Source organism: Lissotriton helveticus, chromosome 1_1, assembly GCF_964261635.1.
Source record: "Lissotriton helveticus chromosome 1_1, aLisHel1.1, whole genome shotgun sequence".
Taxonomy (NCBI): domain Eukaryota; kingdom Metazoa; phylum Chordata; class Amphibia; order Caudata; family Salamandridae; genus Lissotriton; species Lissotriton helveticus.
The window spans coordinates 1,882,338,925-1,882,360,179 of record NC_136057.1 but is presented as its reverse complement, the minus strand read 5'-3'; the positions used below and the strand labels follow the sequence as shown (position 1 = coordinate 1,882,360,179).

Sequence of the window (21,255 nt, the reverse complement as noted above, 5' to 3'; positions counted from 1 at the left end):
CCCAAAGAAGGAAACATCCCATCATCCTCACTCTCTTAAAGATAGCAAATTCTGACCCCCGCCCCATTCCATCCAACATCCACCCTATCTCTCTGCTCCCCATTTTCTCAAATTCTGGAGAAATACTTTAATGGACAGCTGGTGGCCTCCTTTGTTGAAACCCAGACCTTTCTTCATACCTCTCAATCTGGTTACAGAGCTGGTTTCTCTGAATCCACTCTTTGGGGGTGACAAATGCTGAGACAGTTTATATGAAGGCAAAACTGCGGCCATCATCCTATTTGATCTCCGCCTCGCTTTCGAAACGGTGTTCCTTGATATCTTGCTGAGAGCCCTAGAGTCACTGGGCCTGCCTGGATGGAATGGCCTTTGAATGATTTTTTTTCCTTTCTCAAGGACCGGACCTGCCATGTCTCTTTCGTGATGTCCAGCTCCTAATCAAACTCCCACGCCTTCCCCTATGGAGTCCCTAAGGGCTCAGTGTTGAGTCTGCTGTTATTTAATATAGATGTCTGCCCTCTAGCTGAGGTAGCCGAAAGTGCGGGATTGTCTCTTCTCCTATGCGCACAACACAGCTTGTGTTTTCCGTCTCTTCATCACAAATCCTCAGACCTTAACTTGGGTCTGAGCAAACTTGCCCTCCGGTGCAGAACATTCTGCTCAAATTAACGAAGTTGTGATGTTAGGCAGAAGAAATCAGCTTTGGGGGGCTCAGCATTGGCCCCCACAAATTGGGAGCTCTTGCCAGCGCCTGTGAATAGTGTTAAGAAACTAGGATTCATTGTGGGAGTGTCTATGAAACAAGGTGTCATCTACCTGCTTTGCAGTCCTGAAATGGATGATGTTTTTATGGCCGATTCCCTTCCCATCGCAAAACTGTTATCCAGGCTCTTGTAATTATTTCAAGACTAGATTGCAGTAACGCTCTGTATCTGGGAGCTGATACATCGACCATTCAGAGGCTGCAGTTGGTGTAAAATGCAGCAGCAAGGCTTCTTAATCGCCTACCTGCCTCTGTCTCGGGGGTTCTACAAGACTTACACTGGCTGACTGTCGAACCGGGTTCAATTTAAAGCTTTGTGTCCTGGTTAAAATCAAAACTGGATCAGCCCCCAAATACTTGAAGGATCTGGTCCAGCTTTACCATCCATCCTGCCCTTGCGTTCTGCTCAACAGATCCGGTTTGTGGGTCATAAAATCAGATTGGCCCCTATGAGAGGCCGGTCTTTTTCCTATCTTGGGCCGACCTTATGGAACTCCCTGCCAGCCTTCCTGAGAGAAGAGACCTTTTTGCTTTCCGTAAGGTTTTAAAGACCTGGCTGTTATAATCACGTGTTTTTTTTTTTTGGTTTTTTTTTTTTCCTTACTGCTTTCTCTCCCCTACTTTTCTCTCCCTTCCCTTGCGCCCTCTTGGGGTAACTGGGCACTCTACAAATTCTGAAATAATGTCTAGCCGTGGTTGATAGGTTTATCTGTCCACTGCAGTGAATTGCACAGGTTGTTGAGTGTCTTTGTCAAGGCGTTTTTATAGCACTTGCTACCTTAATTGAGCTGGTTTCCAAGCACTCCTAGTCTTTAAAGATGAGATTAAAGGCATTACGAGATGGTTACCGCTTTCACTAAAAAGGGGGAACCGCTTTCACTTACCTGCCGCCACCGCCGAGAGTCACACCACGCCAGCAGCCTCACCGAAGGAAGCCGCCCACCGCCGAGAGTCACACCGGGCACAGCAAACCGCGCCGCCGCTCCGGGAGAACCACAACTCCCGGCAGGCATCGCGGCGGCGCGACGGAGTGACGCGGAACGCGCCAGCAGGGCGCAGGGCGCACCGACAGCCCGTTAAAGGGAGGAGGAGACCGGCAAAGCGGGGGGAACCGCTTTCACTTACCTGCCGCCACCGCCGAGAGTCACACCACGCCAGCAGCCTCACCGAAGGAAGCCGCCCACCGCCGAGAGTCACACCGGGCACAGCAAACCGCGCCGCCGCTCCGGGAGAACCACAACTCCCGGCAGGCATCGCGGCGGCGCGACGGAGTGACGCGGAACGCGCCAGCAGGGCGCAGGGCGCACCGACAGCCCGTTAAAGGGAGGAGGAGACCGGCAAAGCGGGGGGAACCGCTTTCACTTACCTGCCGCCACCGCCGAGAGTCACACCACGCCAGCAGCCTCACCGAAGGAAGCCGCCCACCGCCGAGAGTCACACCGGGCACAGCAAACCGCGCCGCCGCTCCGGGAGAACCACAACTCCCGGCAGGCATCGCGGCGGCGCGACGGAGTGACGCGGAACGCGCCAGCAGGGCGCAGGGCGCACCGACAGCCCGTTAAAGGGAGGAGGAGACCGGCAAAGCGGGGGGAACCGCTTTCACTTACCTGCCGCCACCGCCGAGTCACACCACGCCAGCAGCCTCACCGAAGGAAGCCGCCCACCGCCGAGAGTCACACCGGGCACAGCAAACCGCGCCGCCGCTCCGGGAGAACCACAACTCCCGGCAGGCATCGCGGCGGCGCGACGGAGTGACGCGGAACGCGCCAGCAGGGCGCACCGACAGCCCGTTAAAGGGAGGAGGAGACCCGCGTCGCGGGACGCGAGCGGGACGCCCGGGGCTAAGCCCGGGCAAAGGGCGGGCCCTCTTAGGCCCTCAGAGGCCCGAGGAGCCTGGCCTGGGCCAGATACCCTGCCCGTTTGTAAATAGCCAAAGGACACCGAGACTGCAAAACTGTAAGTTGGCTAAAAAATAATAAGTTGGTGCCATATATTAGTGTGAATATCTGAGAACCTGTTGTATTGAAACTGGGACTGGTCTTTGTTTATAATTTTTTCCTGTTGTATAGTGGGTCATTTGTGTGACTCGCTATGAATCACCCAGAGACCAGAAGCAGGGCAGCCGCTGGGGCAAAGAAATTAACCGGTACCCTAGATGACTTTATAGTACGTACGAACGCCCTTATCGATGAAGGGATCATACTGATGGACAGAAGGGTGTCCCAAGACTTAGCCATGGCAAAACGTTCCTCTCTGGGCCATATTGCTCAAGTTTGTACACCCAAAAATGTATCCGCTCCAAAAACACTAGTAATGGTACACAAGGAGCAGGGTTCTGATTTATCAGCCTCACAGGAAGGTCTGGAGGCAACCCCAAATCTTTCCTTGCTGCTGGAAAATGGCCCTGAGGCAATAGAAAATGATACATTAGATAGTACCCAAATTGAAAGGGGGAGGAAGGAGGGGGCAATTCCTAAACAAAAGCCCACTAAGACGACCACTCGAAAAGGTAATAAACCCCAGACTATCAAAATCCATGACCCAATTCAGTTGGATCAAACATTGCCGAATGAGAATACTAACTTAGATGCTGCCAGTAATATTAATGACACCGTAGGGGGACCTCGGGTAAGCACGGGTATAACAATAAGCCTGCCAGACGAAACTATACTGGATAGTAGTTTGGAGGGAATTTTGGACCAAAGTGGGGTAGTTGATAACCAAGTGGGAGGGGGAGAGGACTGTAGTAGCCTAAGCATGGCTAATAATAATATCTTTGCTATGCTAAAAACTCTTTTAGAACCTATTGAGGTAAGGCTACGAAGTCTGGAAAGAATATTGACTAACATCCATAAAGATATTAGTGCCCCTAGCTTTAATGTGAACAATAAAGCTCCACAACAAAAGCCAAATACGAATAGACCACCCACTGTTGCTAAAAGTGATGCCACGATCAATTTACCATCAAAACCCACCATCAATCCACCTCCAAAACCCACCAATAATCCACTTCCAAAATCTACACCTATACCCAAAAATCCAACCACAGTTAACAAAGTAGCGTCACCCAGGCAAACTCCCAAGGATAAAACTAATGCTGGAAAAAGGGAGACACGTAGAAATATACATCTACCACCGGAAGCATTTCCATACGTGGTGGTCCTTACTGGAGTCCCACAACCTGATAATGATTCATATGAAAATAATGGGGGACTTATAAATAAAACAATACATTGGCTAAACGATAACTACCCCTTGCCACCAGCCTTTAAAAGCAATATCCTCATGGTTGAAAGGGCTCCTTGGGTGGGCTATAATAATAACAATAAAAAAAAGGATACATGGTGATTGCGTGGTGATAACATTCGAGAATCCCCGCACCGCCAAATTCATTACATCGAGGCCCCCAAGAAATTACGGTTTGTCTATTGTGGCTAGGTCATTATCCTATTTTTACCCTGAGGGTGAACAACCGGACAATAAATGGAGCTGGACCAGGGACAAACGATATCATGGTGGTAATAGTGGTCAGGCTTTTGACAATAACCACCACAACATACAGTGGTCTGGGAGGCATGAAGATGGTTGGAACACGGTGAAATATAAAGGGAGGCCCCCTTACCCTTGTCCTCAAGGTTATGATTTAGGGTACACAGGCATCCCGCAATTCCCTTCATTCTTCCCGTGTTACAACCGGTAGGATTGCCTAGAAGGAGTGGATTGACTCCCCGAGACTAAGGAAGATGACTTGTTGCCACAGAACGCTTTGGGCTTGGGTCCTATAAGCTGTCTAGGGTCTGAGGAAACCTTAGAAATACAGGTGGGGGATCAGTCATTACATGGGGACCTGGTCACTAGACTAGGGGACAGTGTAGATATTTCACCTACTGAAAAAGATTACTGTAAGGTGCTTTTTTGGAACGTGGCTGGGTTAAAACAAAAGATCACTAATCCTACCTGGGATGAGGCCATTACCGACGTGGGAATATTAGCCCTCCAAGAAACTTGGGCTATCACCCCGATACATCTTAATGGCTATAAAACATACTTCACCCCGGCGGTGGGTAGTATTCATGGGAGACCTAAGGGGGGGTTGATTGTATATATATCTAATCTCCTAGTATACGATAAAATCTCCTTCTCCCCTGGATCCAGCTATTACCAAAAAATAGTTATCTACACGAGGAAGGGTCCAAAGATGGTCCTTCTTAATTTTTATAATAATTGTCCTGATAGCATGATTAAGGATGTACTTGACACATTAACTACAGAAATGCAACACGAACTCGATAAGAGCAAGAGGGCTGAAGTTATGTTATTATGGGGGGGTGATTTTAATTGTACTCTCTGCAAAAAGGGCCAAAAGGGTATCTGTGGCCTAATGCTGGAACAAGATGTAAACCTGACGCATTTTGAACACACCCTACTAGGCGACTCATTAAATGAGATGATTTTTAATTTCAATTTTGGGTTTTCAAATGAGCTAGCACACTATACAACGCCATTTGCTCCAACATTTGTGGGGCGGGGTGCCTCATCTACTATTGATTTTAATTTATGTACACTTAGCTCTGCGAGTAGATTGATCAAAGCAAATGTCATGGATTTACCACTGAGTGATCACCTGCCACAGGTATTAAAAATGGAGAATTTATTTGTTGCAGCTGATACTAGAGAAGGTCCGGACCAAATGGTCCAGGATGTGAGGTTGGGTGCTCAAAATGGTTATAACCTTAAATGGAGCAGATTGGTCCCGGATGACTTTCTGTACAAAATATTGAGGAAATGCATGAGTAGTTTCTTGGTTTGTTTAGACGAATACGCAGAGCACGGTGATATAATAACCCATTTTAATACCATCTCTAGTACAATTAAGGAAGCTTTGTGGGTTGTAAGGAAAAACTTCTTAAAGTCCAATAGGAAATGGTTCGATAGGAACTGCACTCGAGCCTTAACAAAGCTTAGACTTGCAATTCATAAAAGACCACGGGACGTAATCTCAATTAGAATTGCTAGAAAGGACTATAACTTAGCCCTGAAGGATAGGAAGGCCTCGATAAAAAGGGAGGCCTGGGATAATCTATGCGCTGCCTCAAAATCAAATGATCCGACAGCTTTCTGGAGGGTTATTAATACCCCCCTCTTATATGAACAAAAAGCACGCCTAGAAATCGCTATCACAGAAGATGAGTGGGTGGATCATTTTTCTTCCCTCTATAAGGCTGTGGAACCAACTCCTGACATAGGTCAGGATGCGGGGTTGTCAAGGTTAGTTACTACCAGTACCTTGACTATAACCCTTCCAGAAGTTATAGCCAGTTTGAAGGCGACTAAGGGGGGCAAGGCAGCAGGGCCAGACGGCATACCAGCTGACCTCTATAAAGCTAACATTGAACTATGGGGGCCACTGCTGGTTCAGCTTTTTAATGCCGCCTTGGTAAATAGCCCAATTCCTACCTGGTTTACATCGGTAATAGTCCCAATTTTTAAGAAAGGGGACAGGCTTAGTTGCACTTGCTATAGGCCAATTTCCTTATTGGACTCCTCTATAAAAATTTTGGGGAGAGTGATTTTAGCAAAACTACAGAGCTGGGCTGAGGATAATGGGGTGCTAAGTGATTTCCAATTTGGGTTCCAAAAGGGTCTGGGGACCATAGAGCAAGGTTTGAATCTCTTCACCTTGCAACAAAAATATATAAAGGTTAAAAAACGTCTATACCTCACTTTTGTTGATTTAACATCAGCCTTTGACTGTGTGTCACACACCAAACTATGGTCAATTATGGCCGAGTTGGGGGTAGACAATGCCATTATATGTTTTCTGAGAGAGCTTTATTCTGGGGCCACTGCTAGTGTAAGATACGGAAATAGTGGTGAATGTAGCAGACAATTTGGGATTGGCCGGGGTGTGCGCCAAGGGTGCGTTTTAGCCCCCTTTTTATTTTTGTTATACATAAATGGAATGGAGAAGCATCTCGTGCAGGAGGGCCGAGACATGCCTATGGTGAGAGGTAGGCCTGTCCCGGCATTAATGTACGCCGATGATGCCGTTCTGATGGCACGCACACCAATGGCTTTACAAACTTTGGTGACAGCCTTTAACACCTTTATGCTTGGTTTAGATTTGAAAATTAATTGTTCTAAAACTTTATCTATGTTCTGTGGGTCCAGAACAAGCAAGCATTTGAAGCCAATCTTTATAAATACTAATCCCTTAGAAAGGACCCCTACCTTCCCGTATCTAGGGATACTGTTCCATGAAGGTGGCTCCTGGACTACAGCAATTCATGCGAGGTCTCTGCTATTCTCTAAAACTATTATGGCCCTAAAATGCTTTATGAAAAAAATAGGAAAAAAACCCATAAAGGAGATTTTAACTGTGTATAACGCAACCTGTATATCTGTAGCCACTTATGGTGCTGGATTATGGGGGTATTCAAATGTTAGTGTGATTCAAACTATGGAAAACAAGTTCTTATGTCACGTTCTGTCCGTACCCCAAAGTACTGCAACGATGATATGCCATGTTGAATTGGGTATACCTTATATTACAGACACTATTAAAATTCAGCCAGTCCTTCTTTGGCATAGGGTCTGGACAAAAGAGGAATGTGCTGTCAATCGGGCCATCTTAAAGGACATCATGGTTTTGGACAATATTAGCAACTTTAAATGGATAGGCTTCGTCAAGGAATTTCTTGGGAAAATAAATTGTCCCCAATACTTTGAGGACCCTCAATCCATGGAATATATATCTAGAAGGGATTTGAAAAATCTATGTATGGCGCACCTCAAGGAAATGAGATATATGGAAGAGGTGAGGAAAAAGACTGTTTCTGCCCACCAGGACATTCTATGTGGAGAAAAATTGCAGCCATATCTCTCATTGTATATGCCTAACCATGATCGTTACCTTTTGACCCGTTTTAGACTGAATATTGTTTTTAGGACACTATCGTTCCCCTTGATGAATTGTTGGTCGAAGGATTTATGTCTCTGTCCATGCGATGAAGTATCCCATCAATCAGATATACACATTATTTTTTTGTAAATTTTATACTCTTCCTCGAAAGAATCTTATCATCCCTATCCTCAAGGATCTAAATGTATATAGATGCCGCCTAGCGTTTACAGAATGCCAGAAAATGGAAACTGTTTTTATGGTTGCTTCAATTGCAGAATTTTTAAAATTGGTTTTTAAGTGCCGTAAATCAATTCAAACGGACTGATTGTTTTTTATTGTATATATGAATTATATTTTGATTTTTTCTTTTTGTGTTCTTAAAATAAGCTTACTTCACCTCTTGTAAACTGTATTTGTCATGCTACTTTCATGGTTATCTTGCTTTTTTAACCGAATAAAGTAATTTTGAATCTTGAATCTTGAGATGGTTAGGTGTAAGTTTAGATTTTATTCCAGTTCAATCCGGTTACTTGACTCCAAAAATGGGCCAATAGCAATTAGAGAAGGCTTACTCCCGAGTGCAGTCCAGTTCTTTGTCAACTTGTCTCTTCTCTGGGGATGGTATTGCTTGGGTATCTATTCTAACATAAGGTAACTGCAGCTAGATGTCTCTATTAGATGGACCAGTTACTTACCTTGGGTAATGCCTTAACTTGTAGAGACCTAATCTAGCTGCAAATTCCTTACCAACCCACTATTCCTCCCCACACTGCAGACAGGTTTTTAGGGTCAGGGCTGTAGTTTTAAACACCAGTGTCCATTCACTTCATCACTCTGCGTTCTTGCTGTGGTAAGACTTGAAAAGTAACTGCCGTCAGCACACAGAGGTGGTGCCTATATAGGTGATGCAGATGTCACTTAAGGCACGGACGACGCCACGCACTGTTAATTTGCTTAAGCAATACCCTTGCGCGCCAGTATTCCCAATCTAGCCTCATGCTTGGGATATTCTAAGGGAAGGAATCTCTGGTTAGAATGTCTCTACCAGATAAGGCATTACCGAAGGTAAGTAGGTAAGTAACTTGTCTATTACTTACAGAAAGGCAATATTTTCAGTTCCTTAAAGGGTATGGGCCTCCCTAATAACTCTTGTTAATAGAGAAGACCTAGGCAGTGTCCCCGTAGCAGGGGGCCTTGCAGTGGTACCATACAAAAAGCCGTAATCTGTCTTTGCATTTAGATTGGCAAGTGACTTTTCAATATAATTGAACTCTTCATGATAACGTGTTAAGTAGGTGGGTAGGACTCTACATAAAAGTAAAAGAATAATTTGTCATTGACTACATGCTTTTTGTCAAGGGAGGGCTGTTGTCAGCTGTTCGGGACTTCACTTGTAAAATTCTGCTTCATACTAAATCGTGTCATCACATGCAGTAGTGGTTATGTTGCCTGGAAACAAGTAGGTGTGAGGCAGCGAATTGCATTGAGTGCCAAGATAGTTTAAATGGTCTTTGTGGAAAGGTAAGCAAATCACACTGGAACATGCTTCAATGTCTTGTAAACTTGATATTTCTACTAATAGATGAAATAACCTTCATGTTAAGACTTTTAAAAAAACATTTTTTTACAAACAGCTATTCTTTTTAAAAACCCTATAATGTGGAATAATCGACTTCATTCTTTATGATTGTTTTGTGATCTTAGGTTTACATCATCGGCCCTGACAAGAAGATGAAGTTGTCTGTCTTGTACCCAGCTACCACTGGAAGGAATTTTGACGAGATCCTTAGAGTGATTGATTCCCTCCAGCTGACATCAAATCACAGTGTGGCCACACCAGTTGACTGGCAGGTAAGAATATATCGAGCACCATAATCTTGCTAAGGTCTCGTCAAATTCATTTGACTCTAGTTTATCGGAGTCTAGTTACCTAGTTTTGTACACTCCAGTTTTAATCGAGACCGAGCTTGAGTCCAACCTTGCATCATGAACCCTAATGATTTACTGGTGATCAAGCAGAAGGTGTAGAAAATATAGGCCTTTTTAGCGGCAGTTTCCAAGGAATCTTCTGATGCCAGGTGTGGTAGAGGTATTGCATATTTCTAGCTTTTTATAAAATCACTCCGTCTCTGAAGTTGACCAAGTATTTGTTCAACCTTAATTTAACATTTTATTTTGCCCATTGAGACTGACCTGAGATGAAGTCTTGTGGTGATGCATACCCACAGCCTAGATGTTCAGGTTTATTGTCCACTTGCACATCTTGGCCATTGCCCTGGAAAATTTATGTGGTTTGACAACTCTAGGGAGATCTAGAAATTGTATAACTGTTTAAACAAAATTCGTTGATTTGGCTAAAAGCCAGACAACTAAGAATACCAAAAGTGATGGATGGAATGATTAAATTAATCTCCACCACTGATAATTACTCTGGGCCGCATATCAGCCCAGTGTTATTTTGCATTCCATGCCACCTGCCTGCAGACCGCTATATGCAAATGAGTCTTGCCCCTGCTCCAATAGGAACAGTCCAAACTGCCAAGCCAGTTCCTCCCTGAACCGGAACACAAGCAACTCGGGTCTAGTTTTACCATTGTTCTGGGCTAATCAGCCGGGTATAGCTTAACTCCTGTGACCGTGTGCACGGGACCCATTTCTGGGCCTACATGACCCACGTAGGGCAACATACTTAAGTGTACAAAAAGTGTTGGATGGAATGCTTGAATTAATTTCAGACACTGGTAATTACTGTGGGACGCATCCCAGTCCAATGTTGTTTTGCACACCATGACACCTCAGTTTGGACTCTACTATATTCAAATCTGTTTGGACTCTGCTCCATTGGGAGCAGTTAAGACTGAACTGCCAAGCCAGGTCCTCCCTGAACCGGAGCACAATCAACTATGGGTACAAGCTGATTTGCATATATCTGGGTCCCAATTGAGGTGGCATGGTAGGCAAAAAATGATTGATTAGCAGCCAGAGCGATTTCCAGTGGCTGAGATTCAAACATTACTTTATTTTGGTCAATTGACTGTAAAATTACAATAAAACGCATCACAATAATGAACCTGATATAAATGATGTAGAGTGCTATGCAGAATAAATGTGCAGGCAAGATTATAATGCAAAAAAAATTCTAGTGCATATGTAGTTAACGAATGGACAATTTTAAATCTTATCCACAAATTGGGAGGGGGGGGCTAGGTGGCGCACAAGCGGAATGGCCGTTGTGTGATGAGGCTCCCGTTGACCGGCAGCATAATCCTGCTTTTATCCTCCTCTTAGCCTGCATGTAGAGAAGTTGCAGGGGGGGATTCCTACTGACTTTGGGATCCCAGCGGTGCAAGTATCAGTGCTGCGGGAGATCCTGGTGAGCGGACGTAGCGGCGGGCGAGATATCCGCTCGTTGCTTCAGGAGCTGCTGCTCAGGGGGCCTGGTCACGAGAGGCTCCAGCTTGCCACGAGGAGCCCACGCCGGAGTGCGAGGGAACGATTAGGTCTGCAAAGGAGGCCGGTACCGGGGTGAGCAGATACCGCTGAGCATCGCGAGGAGACCCTCCTGGTGGGTGTCTCCAAGCTGTATCTCATAAGTGGCTGTCCCAGGCGATCTGAGAGCGGTGGCTCGGCCGCCTAAAGCGGGGAAGTAGCGGCATTTTGGCAAGATCCACTGTGGCCCACACTCTCGCTGACAACCGGTCTCCGCACTGCCTGGGATGCCCCCTGCTACCGCCTGCACCATCTACCTGCGCAGTGAGGGCTAATTCTGGGAGACGGACGAGGTCCTTGGGAGCTGGATCGGAGGCTGCTGAGGCGACTAAGTGGTGGTGGTGGTGGTGGTGGTGGTGAGTGGACTGCGGAGGTACCTCCATTTCCCCCTACCCGCGGCGAAGTCTGTTGCTGTGGGACGCTGTGCTACGCCCGAGGTGCATTGGCTAAGGTGCGGAGTGGACACGGCGAATAGCGGTGCAACAGGCGCTGGGTACCAACACTGAGAATGCACTGTCAGGAACTGGGGGACTGGAGGTGAGCAGCGTTGACAGTGAACTGCCTATGCAGAGCAGAACTCTGGGACCTTGCGTGCTGGGCAGCCCCCCTGGGTGTGTGGGGATAAGCGCTATGGACTGCGTTAGAGGCTACAGGTTGGTGCGATTTGTCTGCGTTTCTGGGTGCATGTGCTTCCTTTAAACTCGGACACTGGGATAGAAGCAGATGCCAGATGCGACTTCTACTTGCCATTGGTCATAGGAAGAAGAGTCTTCTGCTGCTACAGGTGTGAATAGTGCACCAGAGCGAGACCGAGAGGTGCCATAGAGGGCTAATCCTGGGTCTCTGGATCACTGCAACGGAGCGGAGCTGTGAGGGCCTATTAGCAGAGTGGCGCCCAGTGCCATGGCCATCTTGGTTGCAGGAAGTGCTGGATAGCCGGGAGTGACTACCCGGTCCTCCTCACCCGCAGGGGGCTTGGTGTAGCGAAAGTGACGTGCACCTTGCGGCAGCTAGAGAGGGGCTCCGGATCCATCCGGTGTGCGGGTGGGCCCGGACTTAGGATGGGGCGTCTGGATGCTCGCCAGCCGAAACTTACGTTTGAGACTAAAAAAAGCTAATCAACATCAGTCTGCAGTGGAGGGTGCTGGAGCGGAAGACCCTCAGCAGGATTCCTTACAAACATCTAGCGAAGATCTTAAATCACTTCTCACAGAAGTCAGGCAGGGGTTTACAACCACGGCGGACAAAATTGACACGGTCTCTACCCGGATGGATGCCATAGTGCGCACGATAGAGGGGCATGATACTTGTATTAAGGAGGTGGAACAGCGAGTCTCCGATGTAGAGGACACCACTGCCCAGCTCAAAAAGGCAACGACGCAGATGGATAGGCTGCTTAAAATAATAGCGGCAAAGAATAAGGACATAGCCTGCAGTTGTAGAAACAACATTCGCGTCCTGGGAATTCCAGAAAGTACAGGCATGGAGGAGTATATATATTGAGAAATTGCTTAAGGCTGTGGTGGGTGCCGACCTGTTGTCTTAATTTGTTGTGGAGATGGCGCTTCGATTGCTGGGGTCGAGACCCCCCCCCCGGCCTATCATTGCCCGTCTATTAAATTAAGGCGACAGATGTCGCCTTAAGAATTGCTAGAGAAACAGTTAACGTATGATATCTTTTACAATGTACCCGGATTTTACAATATATGTCCAAGAGGAATGTCGTAAATTTTTGGGGGTAAAACAAAAGCTCAGACAAGCTCAGACTATGCTTTATTATACCCTGCTTCCCTTCGCATTACCCATCAGGGAACACAAACATTTTTCACTAATCCACAACAAGTTGAGGATTACTTGAAAAACCTCAAAAAGAAGAAATGACGGCAGCGGGAGCTGGAGGGCTCCCCTGGATTGCAATCTCCGGAAGAGGAATGAGGCTTTTGGGGCTTAGTTCTGTTGCACTGTATAGAAACAATTTATGCCCTGCTACAATGGCTAGTAGCCCTAATGTTGATGGAATGGGGGATCGAAATAAGTTACACAGCTGATGTGTAGACATTGGGTTGTAGAAATTGTAAAAGGGGTGAGTTAAATGAACTGCCGTCACCCTCGGGTTAGACCCTGCAAACCGCGATTCATCGCCGTGACTTTGGGCTAACCAGGTGTCAGTGGGCTATCTAGGTGCAGTTCCCACCAGGGAATACCCCCACTTCGGTTGCTACCTTTGATACTTCGGTTGCTACCTTTGATACTTCGGTTGCTACCTTTGATACTTCGGTTGCTACCTTTGATACTTCGGTTGCTACCTTTGATACTTCGGTTGCTACCTTTGATACTTCGGTTGCTACCTTTGATACTTCGGTTGCTACCTTTGATACTTCGGTTGCTACCTTTGATACTTCGGTTGCTACCTTTGATACTTCGGTTGCTACCTTTGATACTTCGGTTGCTACCTTTGATACTTCGGTTGCTACCTTTGATACTTCGGTTGCTACCTTTGATACTTCGGTTGCTACCTTTGATACTTCGGTTGCTACCTTTGATACTTCGGTTGCTACCTTTGATACTTCTCAGTAGTCTTCCCTTCAGTTTTGGGGGTGATTATCTGGGCCCAGTTGGTCTAACTGAGAAGAAGTTGGGGCCACGGGAGGGGGGCGGGTTGTGCTTTGCTGGCATGATTGGGATGCTTCAGTGGGATGGATGGATGGATGGATGGATGGATGGATGGATGGATAGATAGTCTGTTACGATGGTACTAATATACTAGTCACTGAAGGGAACTCTGCTTTGTTATGTGTACATAGCGGGAGGTGTCTGCATGTGCTGAAGGTCGCTCAGGGGGTTGATTTTCATGACTGATGGCTCAGGTGGGGGAAGACTTTCTTAGAGCAATCTCATATAATGTGCATGGCCTTGGAGATCCGAGAAAGACGAGACCGGTGCTGGCCTATCTTGATAGGCAACAGATTCATATAGCACTCCTACAGGAAACCCACATTGTGCCACGAGTGGTGACTCATTTGCTAGTCGCTGGGCGAGTTGTCGGGCGTTTGCCTCCTACTCCTAATATGCCCGTGGCACAGCAATGCTTTGCAATAAACTCACACGCTTTGAAAGGATGGGGGAGGTTGTGGATTCACAGGGCAGGTATGTTATCCTTTGGGGGCGCTTGGGTAGAGATACTGTGACAATTGCTAACTGTTCTGGCCCCAACTCAGACTGCCCAGAATTTTTTACTGACTTATGGGGTAAGATCCTAGCAGTTGGGTCCACTCAAATTATTTGGGGGTGGGGGGGTGACTTTAATGTGGCGCTCAACCCACACCTAGATAGGTCCAATGCGGAGTTGCAGCACTACACTAGGGCGCAGGAGTTTCTGCAGGGCATAATACTGGAGGGAGGGTTGATCGACAGTTGGAGACCTTTACATGCCACACAAGGTGAGGGTACACACTTTACGTCCTATACGGGAACTTGGGCACGCATAGACTACTGTCTGGTTACAAGGGGGCTTGGGCCGAACATTGTGAATGTGACACATTTGGCCCGCACCTTCTCTGATCATTGTCCCATTAAGGTCTTGATGTCTCTTCTGGGGTATGATAGGCCCAGGCCGAGTTGGCGGCTCCAGTCCACGGCACTGCTGGATACAGTTTTTAGGGCAGAACTGGGTGAGGAGATTGAAGATTTTTTTTTTTTTTTTTTTTTTTTTATCCGAAACAAAGGCTTTGTAGATAGCGTAGAGATGATATGGGAGGAGTTTAAAGTAACGATACGAGGACACTGCATGTCTAAGTTTTGGGGTGGTGAGGGATATTGAGAGTACAATACTTAAACTGGAGCAAGATTTGAAGGGATTTGAGAGAAGCATGGGCAGGGGGATGGGTCAGGTACACTGATTTTCGTACACTCCTAACTGAATACGAAGATGCTGCGCACAGAGGTAAAGTTCAGGGGGATGTATTGGACAGCGCGCAAATATGGGGAGGGTGATGGGCCAGGGAAGGTGCTGGCTGCACTAGCGAGGGGTCCTCGGTTCAACATCCACGTGCTTGAAATACAGGAACCAGGAGGGGCGACACATAGGGATTTGCCACAAATACTGGAGACATTTGTCAACATTACACATCGCTATACACCTCCGAGAAGGGACACCATGGATCTGGAGGACTGCACGAAAGATGTTGCACTGGGTTGGCTTGGGATACACAGCAGAAGTTTCTTAGCATTCCCTTCGAATTAGACTAAATCAAGGAAGCTATTATGCAGCTTCAGAATGGGAAGGCACCAGGCTCAGACGGCCCTCCGGCTGAATTCTACAAGGCCGATATTGACATGTCGCCAGTATTGAAGGAAGTTTATGAAGAGTCCCTTGAGGTAGGAATACTCCCCACTTCAATGAGAGAGGCGATAGTTACCTCCTTATTGAAACCGAGCAAACCACCAGACACTTGCGACTCCTATAGGCCATTGTCACTGATTAACTGTGACTCTAAAATAATGGCGGGAGTGTTGGCTAATAGATTATCCCTTCTACTCGAAGCTGGTACTACCTGACCAATCTGGGTTCGTGCCTGGTAGGGTAACCTCCCATACCCTAAGGACTTTGTTCAGGCTGCTACAGAATGTAGCGCGGGATTTCCCACTTGCCGCAGTTTTTTTGGATGCAACTAAAGCATTCGACTCTGTGTGGAATTATCTATTTGGAGTGATGCGAAGAATGGGCTTCCCCGAGGTGTACCTTTCTTGGATTGAGTTATTATATCATCGCCCCACGGCTCAAGTGCTGATTAATGGTCATCTATCACAACCCCTCACTATCTCTAGGGGCACTCGTCAGGGGTGTCTGTTATCGCCGCTCCTTTTTGCCCTAGCGGTAGATCCCTTGACTTGTAGGCTGCGGCAGCTGCATCAGGCCCAGGCATTTTGATGCTGCCTGTGGCAAATACTAGTCTTGCTGTATGCGGATGACATTACCCTCTGTTAGAGAGCCGTAACAGAATATTAACCCCATTTTGTGCGAGTTTATAAGTTGGTCGGCTCTCGGGCATTCACATTAACTGGGGCAAGTCACCGGTCTTCCGTCTCACCCCGGCAGTTCAGCAATTCCCACTGGACTATCCGATAGAGTGGTGTGGCTCGGAACTATGGTATCTTGGAATACAGGTATCCCAAGATAAAGACGAAACCATACGTACCAATTACGGTACGGCCATCACGCGGCTTAATGATATCCAGCGAGTGACATTGGCATTACCTCTAGCGCTTCCCGGGAGAGCTTTTTATAAAGATGATCGTATTACCTCAGTTTCTCTATTTCTTAATGTCCCTTACGATCTGGGGTGTTTATTCTTTAAAATATTGTGCACTGAATTGCTTAGGCTTTTATGGGGGAAGGGGGGGAGAGAGAGGAAGCAGGCGCGACTTGGATGGTCGCGCTAACGAGGCCATATGAGCAAGGAGGGTTTGATGTTCCGGATTTTGAAATCCATTTTTTAAGTGCGCGGGCGCACTAGGCTTATTACTGGGTCCACCCTCCTCGTTACATGCCACAGGTGGCAGTAGAAGACTGGCTTCTGCTCCAATACCATTAACCACCACCCCCTTTTGTACCAATACCATTAACTGGCATGACATATGGGCCTGCCAGCACACGGGCAACACCACCTACGACAGTCACGGGCACAGTGGATGTCTGGCATCGTATTGCTGCTCTGCTGGATGTGCCTCTCCTTTACTCTCCCACTGTCCTATCACCCCGAATTATCGCTCTTACACGAGAGGATTCCAGAACCTGTGCGTGCGCGCCCATGTAACCACCTGGGAGGATCTCTTTCATGATGGAGTTTCGTTCTTTGGACCAACTCTTGGTGGGTATACAGCCTACGCCCTTAGACCCGAGATGCAGTCTATCCTCCCTGATTTCCCACAAGAACCGGCATGCCTTCTCACCTTACACCAAATGTTGAGCTCCCCGGATGGGAAACCTCTTGTGTCACGACTATACAACAGCATCCGTACACATGGGGCAGGTATGGTGAGTAAGTCTCGGCTGCACTGGGGTGAAGAGTTGGGATGGGAGATGCTGTTGTGTGCAGACAGCGCAGATTTCATCTAGCTGTAGATTGCGAGTTATACACTATTAATATCTGCATAGATTGTATTACTCGCCGGCAAGGAAACTGCGATTTAAAATGACAGATGAGAGGTGCCTACAGTGTAAGCAAATGGGGGCAGGATTTCTTCACTTAGCGTGGGAGTGTCCGTCTATACGGGAATACTGGGAGCAAGTCCTAGCAGCACTGGGCACAATGATTGGTCAAGTCTTGGAATGGGATCCGTTATTAGCATTGCTAGGGTGTACGGCACAGATGCCTACAAATTATAGGAAATTTGTTGCTCTCTCCCTATTACTAGCCAAACATAGGGTGGCCTGCAGATGGGGTAGGGGCCGTGCCCTGGAATTTAAGGAGTGGATAGCAGACTTGACTTATTGTGGAGAGCAAAGCACCACGTATGCTGAACTACTGCCGCTAGCCTCTAAGCCCAAAGATATCGGGGGGCCGCTGCACGATTATCTCTGACTGCCGGCCACTGAGGACGCAAATGCTGAACTTTGTGCAGATTAGTGAGTTTCATATCTATGAATGGGTAGAATATGGGCCCTGAACCCTTTAGCCAACTGAATTACATGCCATTTACTTTGTAGTGTTGTGTGCCGTGATGTGTGCTATAGCGAACTGTGCATCTCCATCTGCTCAGGGGTTGACTTGCTAAGTATGGGCAATTATTGGTGGAACGGCTATGTAGTGGCTGGGTATAGTATCATTGTGACACTGTTTAATGTAATGTATTTGGAAAATTGCTGAAACTAAAGTTAAAAAAAATCTTATCCACAAATTGGACAATAGTGGGCTCATAAATTGTCTGAGCCTACTCGTGAGTTGGAGCGATTAAACACCAGTTATGGCAATGGTCCACTTTTCGGATCTCTGTAATTTGAGGCTTGGAATTTGTTTATCACAAAAGAGAAATGGCCAACTAACATTCATTTATAACCACGTGAAGAAGCAATTCATAAAGTCCACATAGTAGAAGAATAAAGTGGCACTGTCACAGTGAAACGGCAATACAAATAAAATAGAACATCATAGCAACTTGGCAAAAATGCCTGACCCAATGCTAGAACACTGACATTGGTTCATCCCAATAGGTGTTAATTAAAATGCCTGATGTACAGAAAATAAAGTAGGGTCCAAGACTTCATCTTGGCGAAATCCCCTGCGGATTAATATTTGGTCAGTTATGATCTGCCCCATTTTACATGGGCATATGTAGATTGATGGAGCCCAATAAAGTCTACGGCAGAGGACTCCCATTGTTATAAATTTCCCATAGAATATTTGTGGGTACCAAATCATAGGGTGCTCTCAAATCTGAAGAAAACGTACAAATTACGTTTTGGCAGGGTGATGTATTTCCAAGTAATGAGATCAAATCTAAAGACTTGATCAACTGTACTGATCATCCGACAAAAGCCTGCTTGAAATGGAGAGAGGATTTTTGTCTGTCATCCATTCCTGCAATGTATCAAGTAGCTTGGAACAAGATTTTTCGAAAATTGTCAAGTATACTTCCTTGTATCCTTCCTATTAGTCTGGACTTATCACCTTTCTTGTTGATTGGAATGACGTAGGCCACAGCCCAGGTAGAAGGAAAATCATCTCCACTTAGTCTCGTAAGCGACTAATGTAGGGGGCCCAGATATCAACTTCAGATCTGTAAAGTTCTTCTGGGATCGCATCTAGTCCTCTGGCTTTACCTTAGTGGAGAGACTCCAGTGCCTTCCTGGTCAGCAAAGGAGAAAGCTAGATCAACTGTGGGAATTACTTGCACCATAGCGTTTAAGTTAATATTATCTGGATATGTGAGATATAAGGCCCCGATCTGTGGCGGTCTGCCTGCCGCCTCCACGTTGGGACTGCCACAAGATCTCCACAACCACCAGTAACTTGTATCCCTCTGCAGTGGGGAAAGTGGTAGGCTAATTATTTGATGCCCGGACCACCAGGGTTACCACCTGCCTTTCTGATGACCTTTTCATGGCGGGGACCCTGCCATGTAAAGGTCGGCAGGAAAGGGCCCCAAACAGAGCTCCAGGGTGACTTTGCCCATTGCGGAGTGTGCCCCCCCCCCTTGCACTGTTGTGCCAGCCATGACATGATGCATGGTACACCGTGCACCCAATGTGCATGCGACTCTCCACTGCAGCAGCATGTGCTTCAGGCTTTATGATGCCAAGCATGCTGCTGTTAACCGACACCCTGCCAGCCTGGCAGTAGTGTCATAATACAGCAGTTGGGATGCTGCCGGCTTGGCTGCATTCTCTAGACCGCCTCGCAGCAGCGGTCAGACCACCGATCTTACAATCGGGCTCCATCTGGGTTTAAGATTCTGCCAATTGGTTCTGTGCCAGCTCCTTTTCTTATATTTATAATATGCTTACAAGTTGGCCAAGATTTTCCTATAGCGACTGAATGAGATTTAATGGCCAGAATGACAACACTGTCAAACCATGGAGTAATTTTGTTTCTTACTAGAAGTTTACTTTGTAGGCCTAGTATGCAGATCTTTTAGGGATGAAAAGTTTCTTATATATGTCCAACACGAAGTTCCTGTTAGATGGTTCTAACAGGGTAAAGCAGCATTGATTTTATTCAATAGGACCAGATTACTTGCTATACTTGGACATGATATAACTCTGTAAGAATGGGTAGAGTTTGGGGACCCCTCCTTAGCGTAGATTGATCTTCATAAATGTTGGCAGAGAATGATCATTCCAAGGCATTATGGTTGCTAGCCCATCTAGATCTCGCCTTGAAGTATCCAGAATGCAATAATCTTTTTGGCTTTTCTTATTGAGGATTTCAAATGTAAAAGCCCTATCGGATGTAGACCTCCCATTACAGGCTCTAATCCCAAATGTCAAAGTTAAAGCTGCTAGTAGGATTTCCTGAGGTCTCGCCTTCCCATTTAGTTCTGCTGGTTATGCAGTCAAGCGGTTCATAAGTGGTAAAATCTCCCGCTAGAATCAAGGGGAAGAGCTCTTACTAGTAAAGTTCAGGTCGGGGACTGTTCTGTTTTTAGCTACTGAGCAACTGTAAATGTTAATTTAAAGCCCTTTGGGGAATGTTAGACCTGTCATCATTGGCGTGAGTTTCCGCTGTATATTTTTGCCTTTGCCTCCTGTATTTTTACAGTGTGATGGATTTTGTTTGGCTGGTCTAGGTGCTTTGGCAAAGTGCAAGTGCTCCCTTTGTAAACTGTTATGGATTGGCGATTCCATGATTGTCATATTTGATTTACTTCTCAGCCCCTAGTACCATGGCCGGTAAATCAAATGCTGCAAATAGGCTTGCAGCTCTGATTGTGCCACCTACACAAGCAGCCTTGCAACAAGGTCTCAGGTCTGCCATTGTGGTGCCTGTGTGGAGTCTAGTACTGCCATGTCGACCTGGCATGTGCACCCACTTGCCATGCCTTAACCTTTCCTTTTCTTACATGTGAGTCACCCCTAAGGTAGGCCCAAGGTACCCCTGTGGGCAGGGTGCAGTGTGTGTGAAAGGTAGGACTTGCCTTGAGGTGTGTGTGGCATGTCCTGATAGCCAAATACTGCCAATTTTGTTTTTCACTATTGTAAGGCTATCTGTCCCATAGGTTTGAATGGGAGTTTGCTCCTAACATCTTATGAGCATTACTGCCCATGGGAACAAGATAGGAAAATAGTTTGATATACCTGAATTCAAGTTAAGATCCATCTTTCAGTGAGGGTGATTTTTACATTCTGGGTTTGAAAATGCCACTTTTAGAAAGTGGGTCTTTTCTTGCCTAACCATCCAGTGTGCCTCTGCTAGCTTGTGTATTGATGGGGGAGGAGTTGGGTGTGTCCTGCCTTTCCAGGGTGGGGTCAGGGCTGGGCTGAATAGACCTGGGCTGCATTCAGAGTAGGTGGAGGAGATTTCTTTCAAACCTGAATGGGACTCATCTGCCAAGGACTTTCTCCACATCCTGCCAGGAAGCTGCACCAGAGAGGACAGAA

The 21,255-nt window shown here is 46.6% G+C and overlaps 1 protein-coding gene across 1 annotated transcript in view; it reads left to right on the top strand.

Moving 5' to 3' along the window:
• PRDX6 (peroxiredoxin 6) overlaps window positions 1–21,255 on the top strand; it is an 81,236-nt gene that overhangs the window by 48,546 nt on the left and 11,435 nt on the right. Inside the window, exon 4 of the mRNA XM_078642335.1 lies at window positions 9,372–9,518. Within this exon, the coding sequence (XP_078498461.1) occupies window positions 9,372–9,518 (147 nt within the window). The remainder of the gene's footprint in view (window positions 1–9,371; window positions 9,519–21,255) is intronic.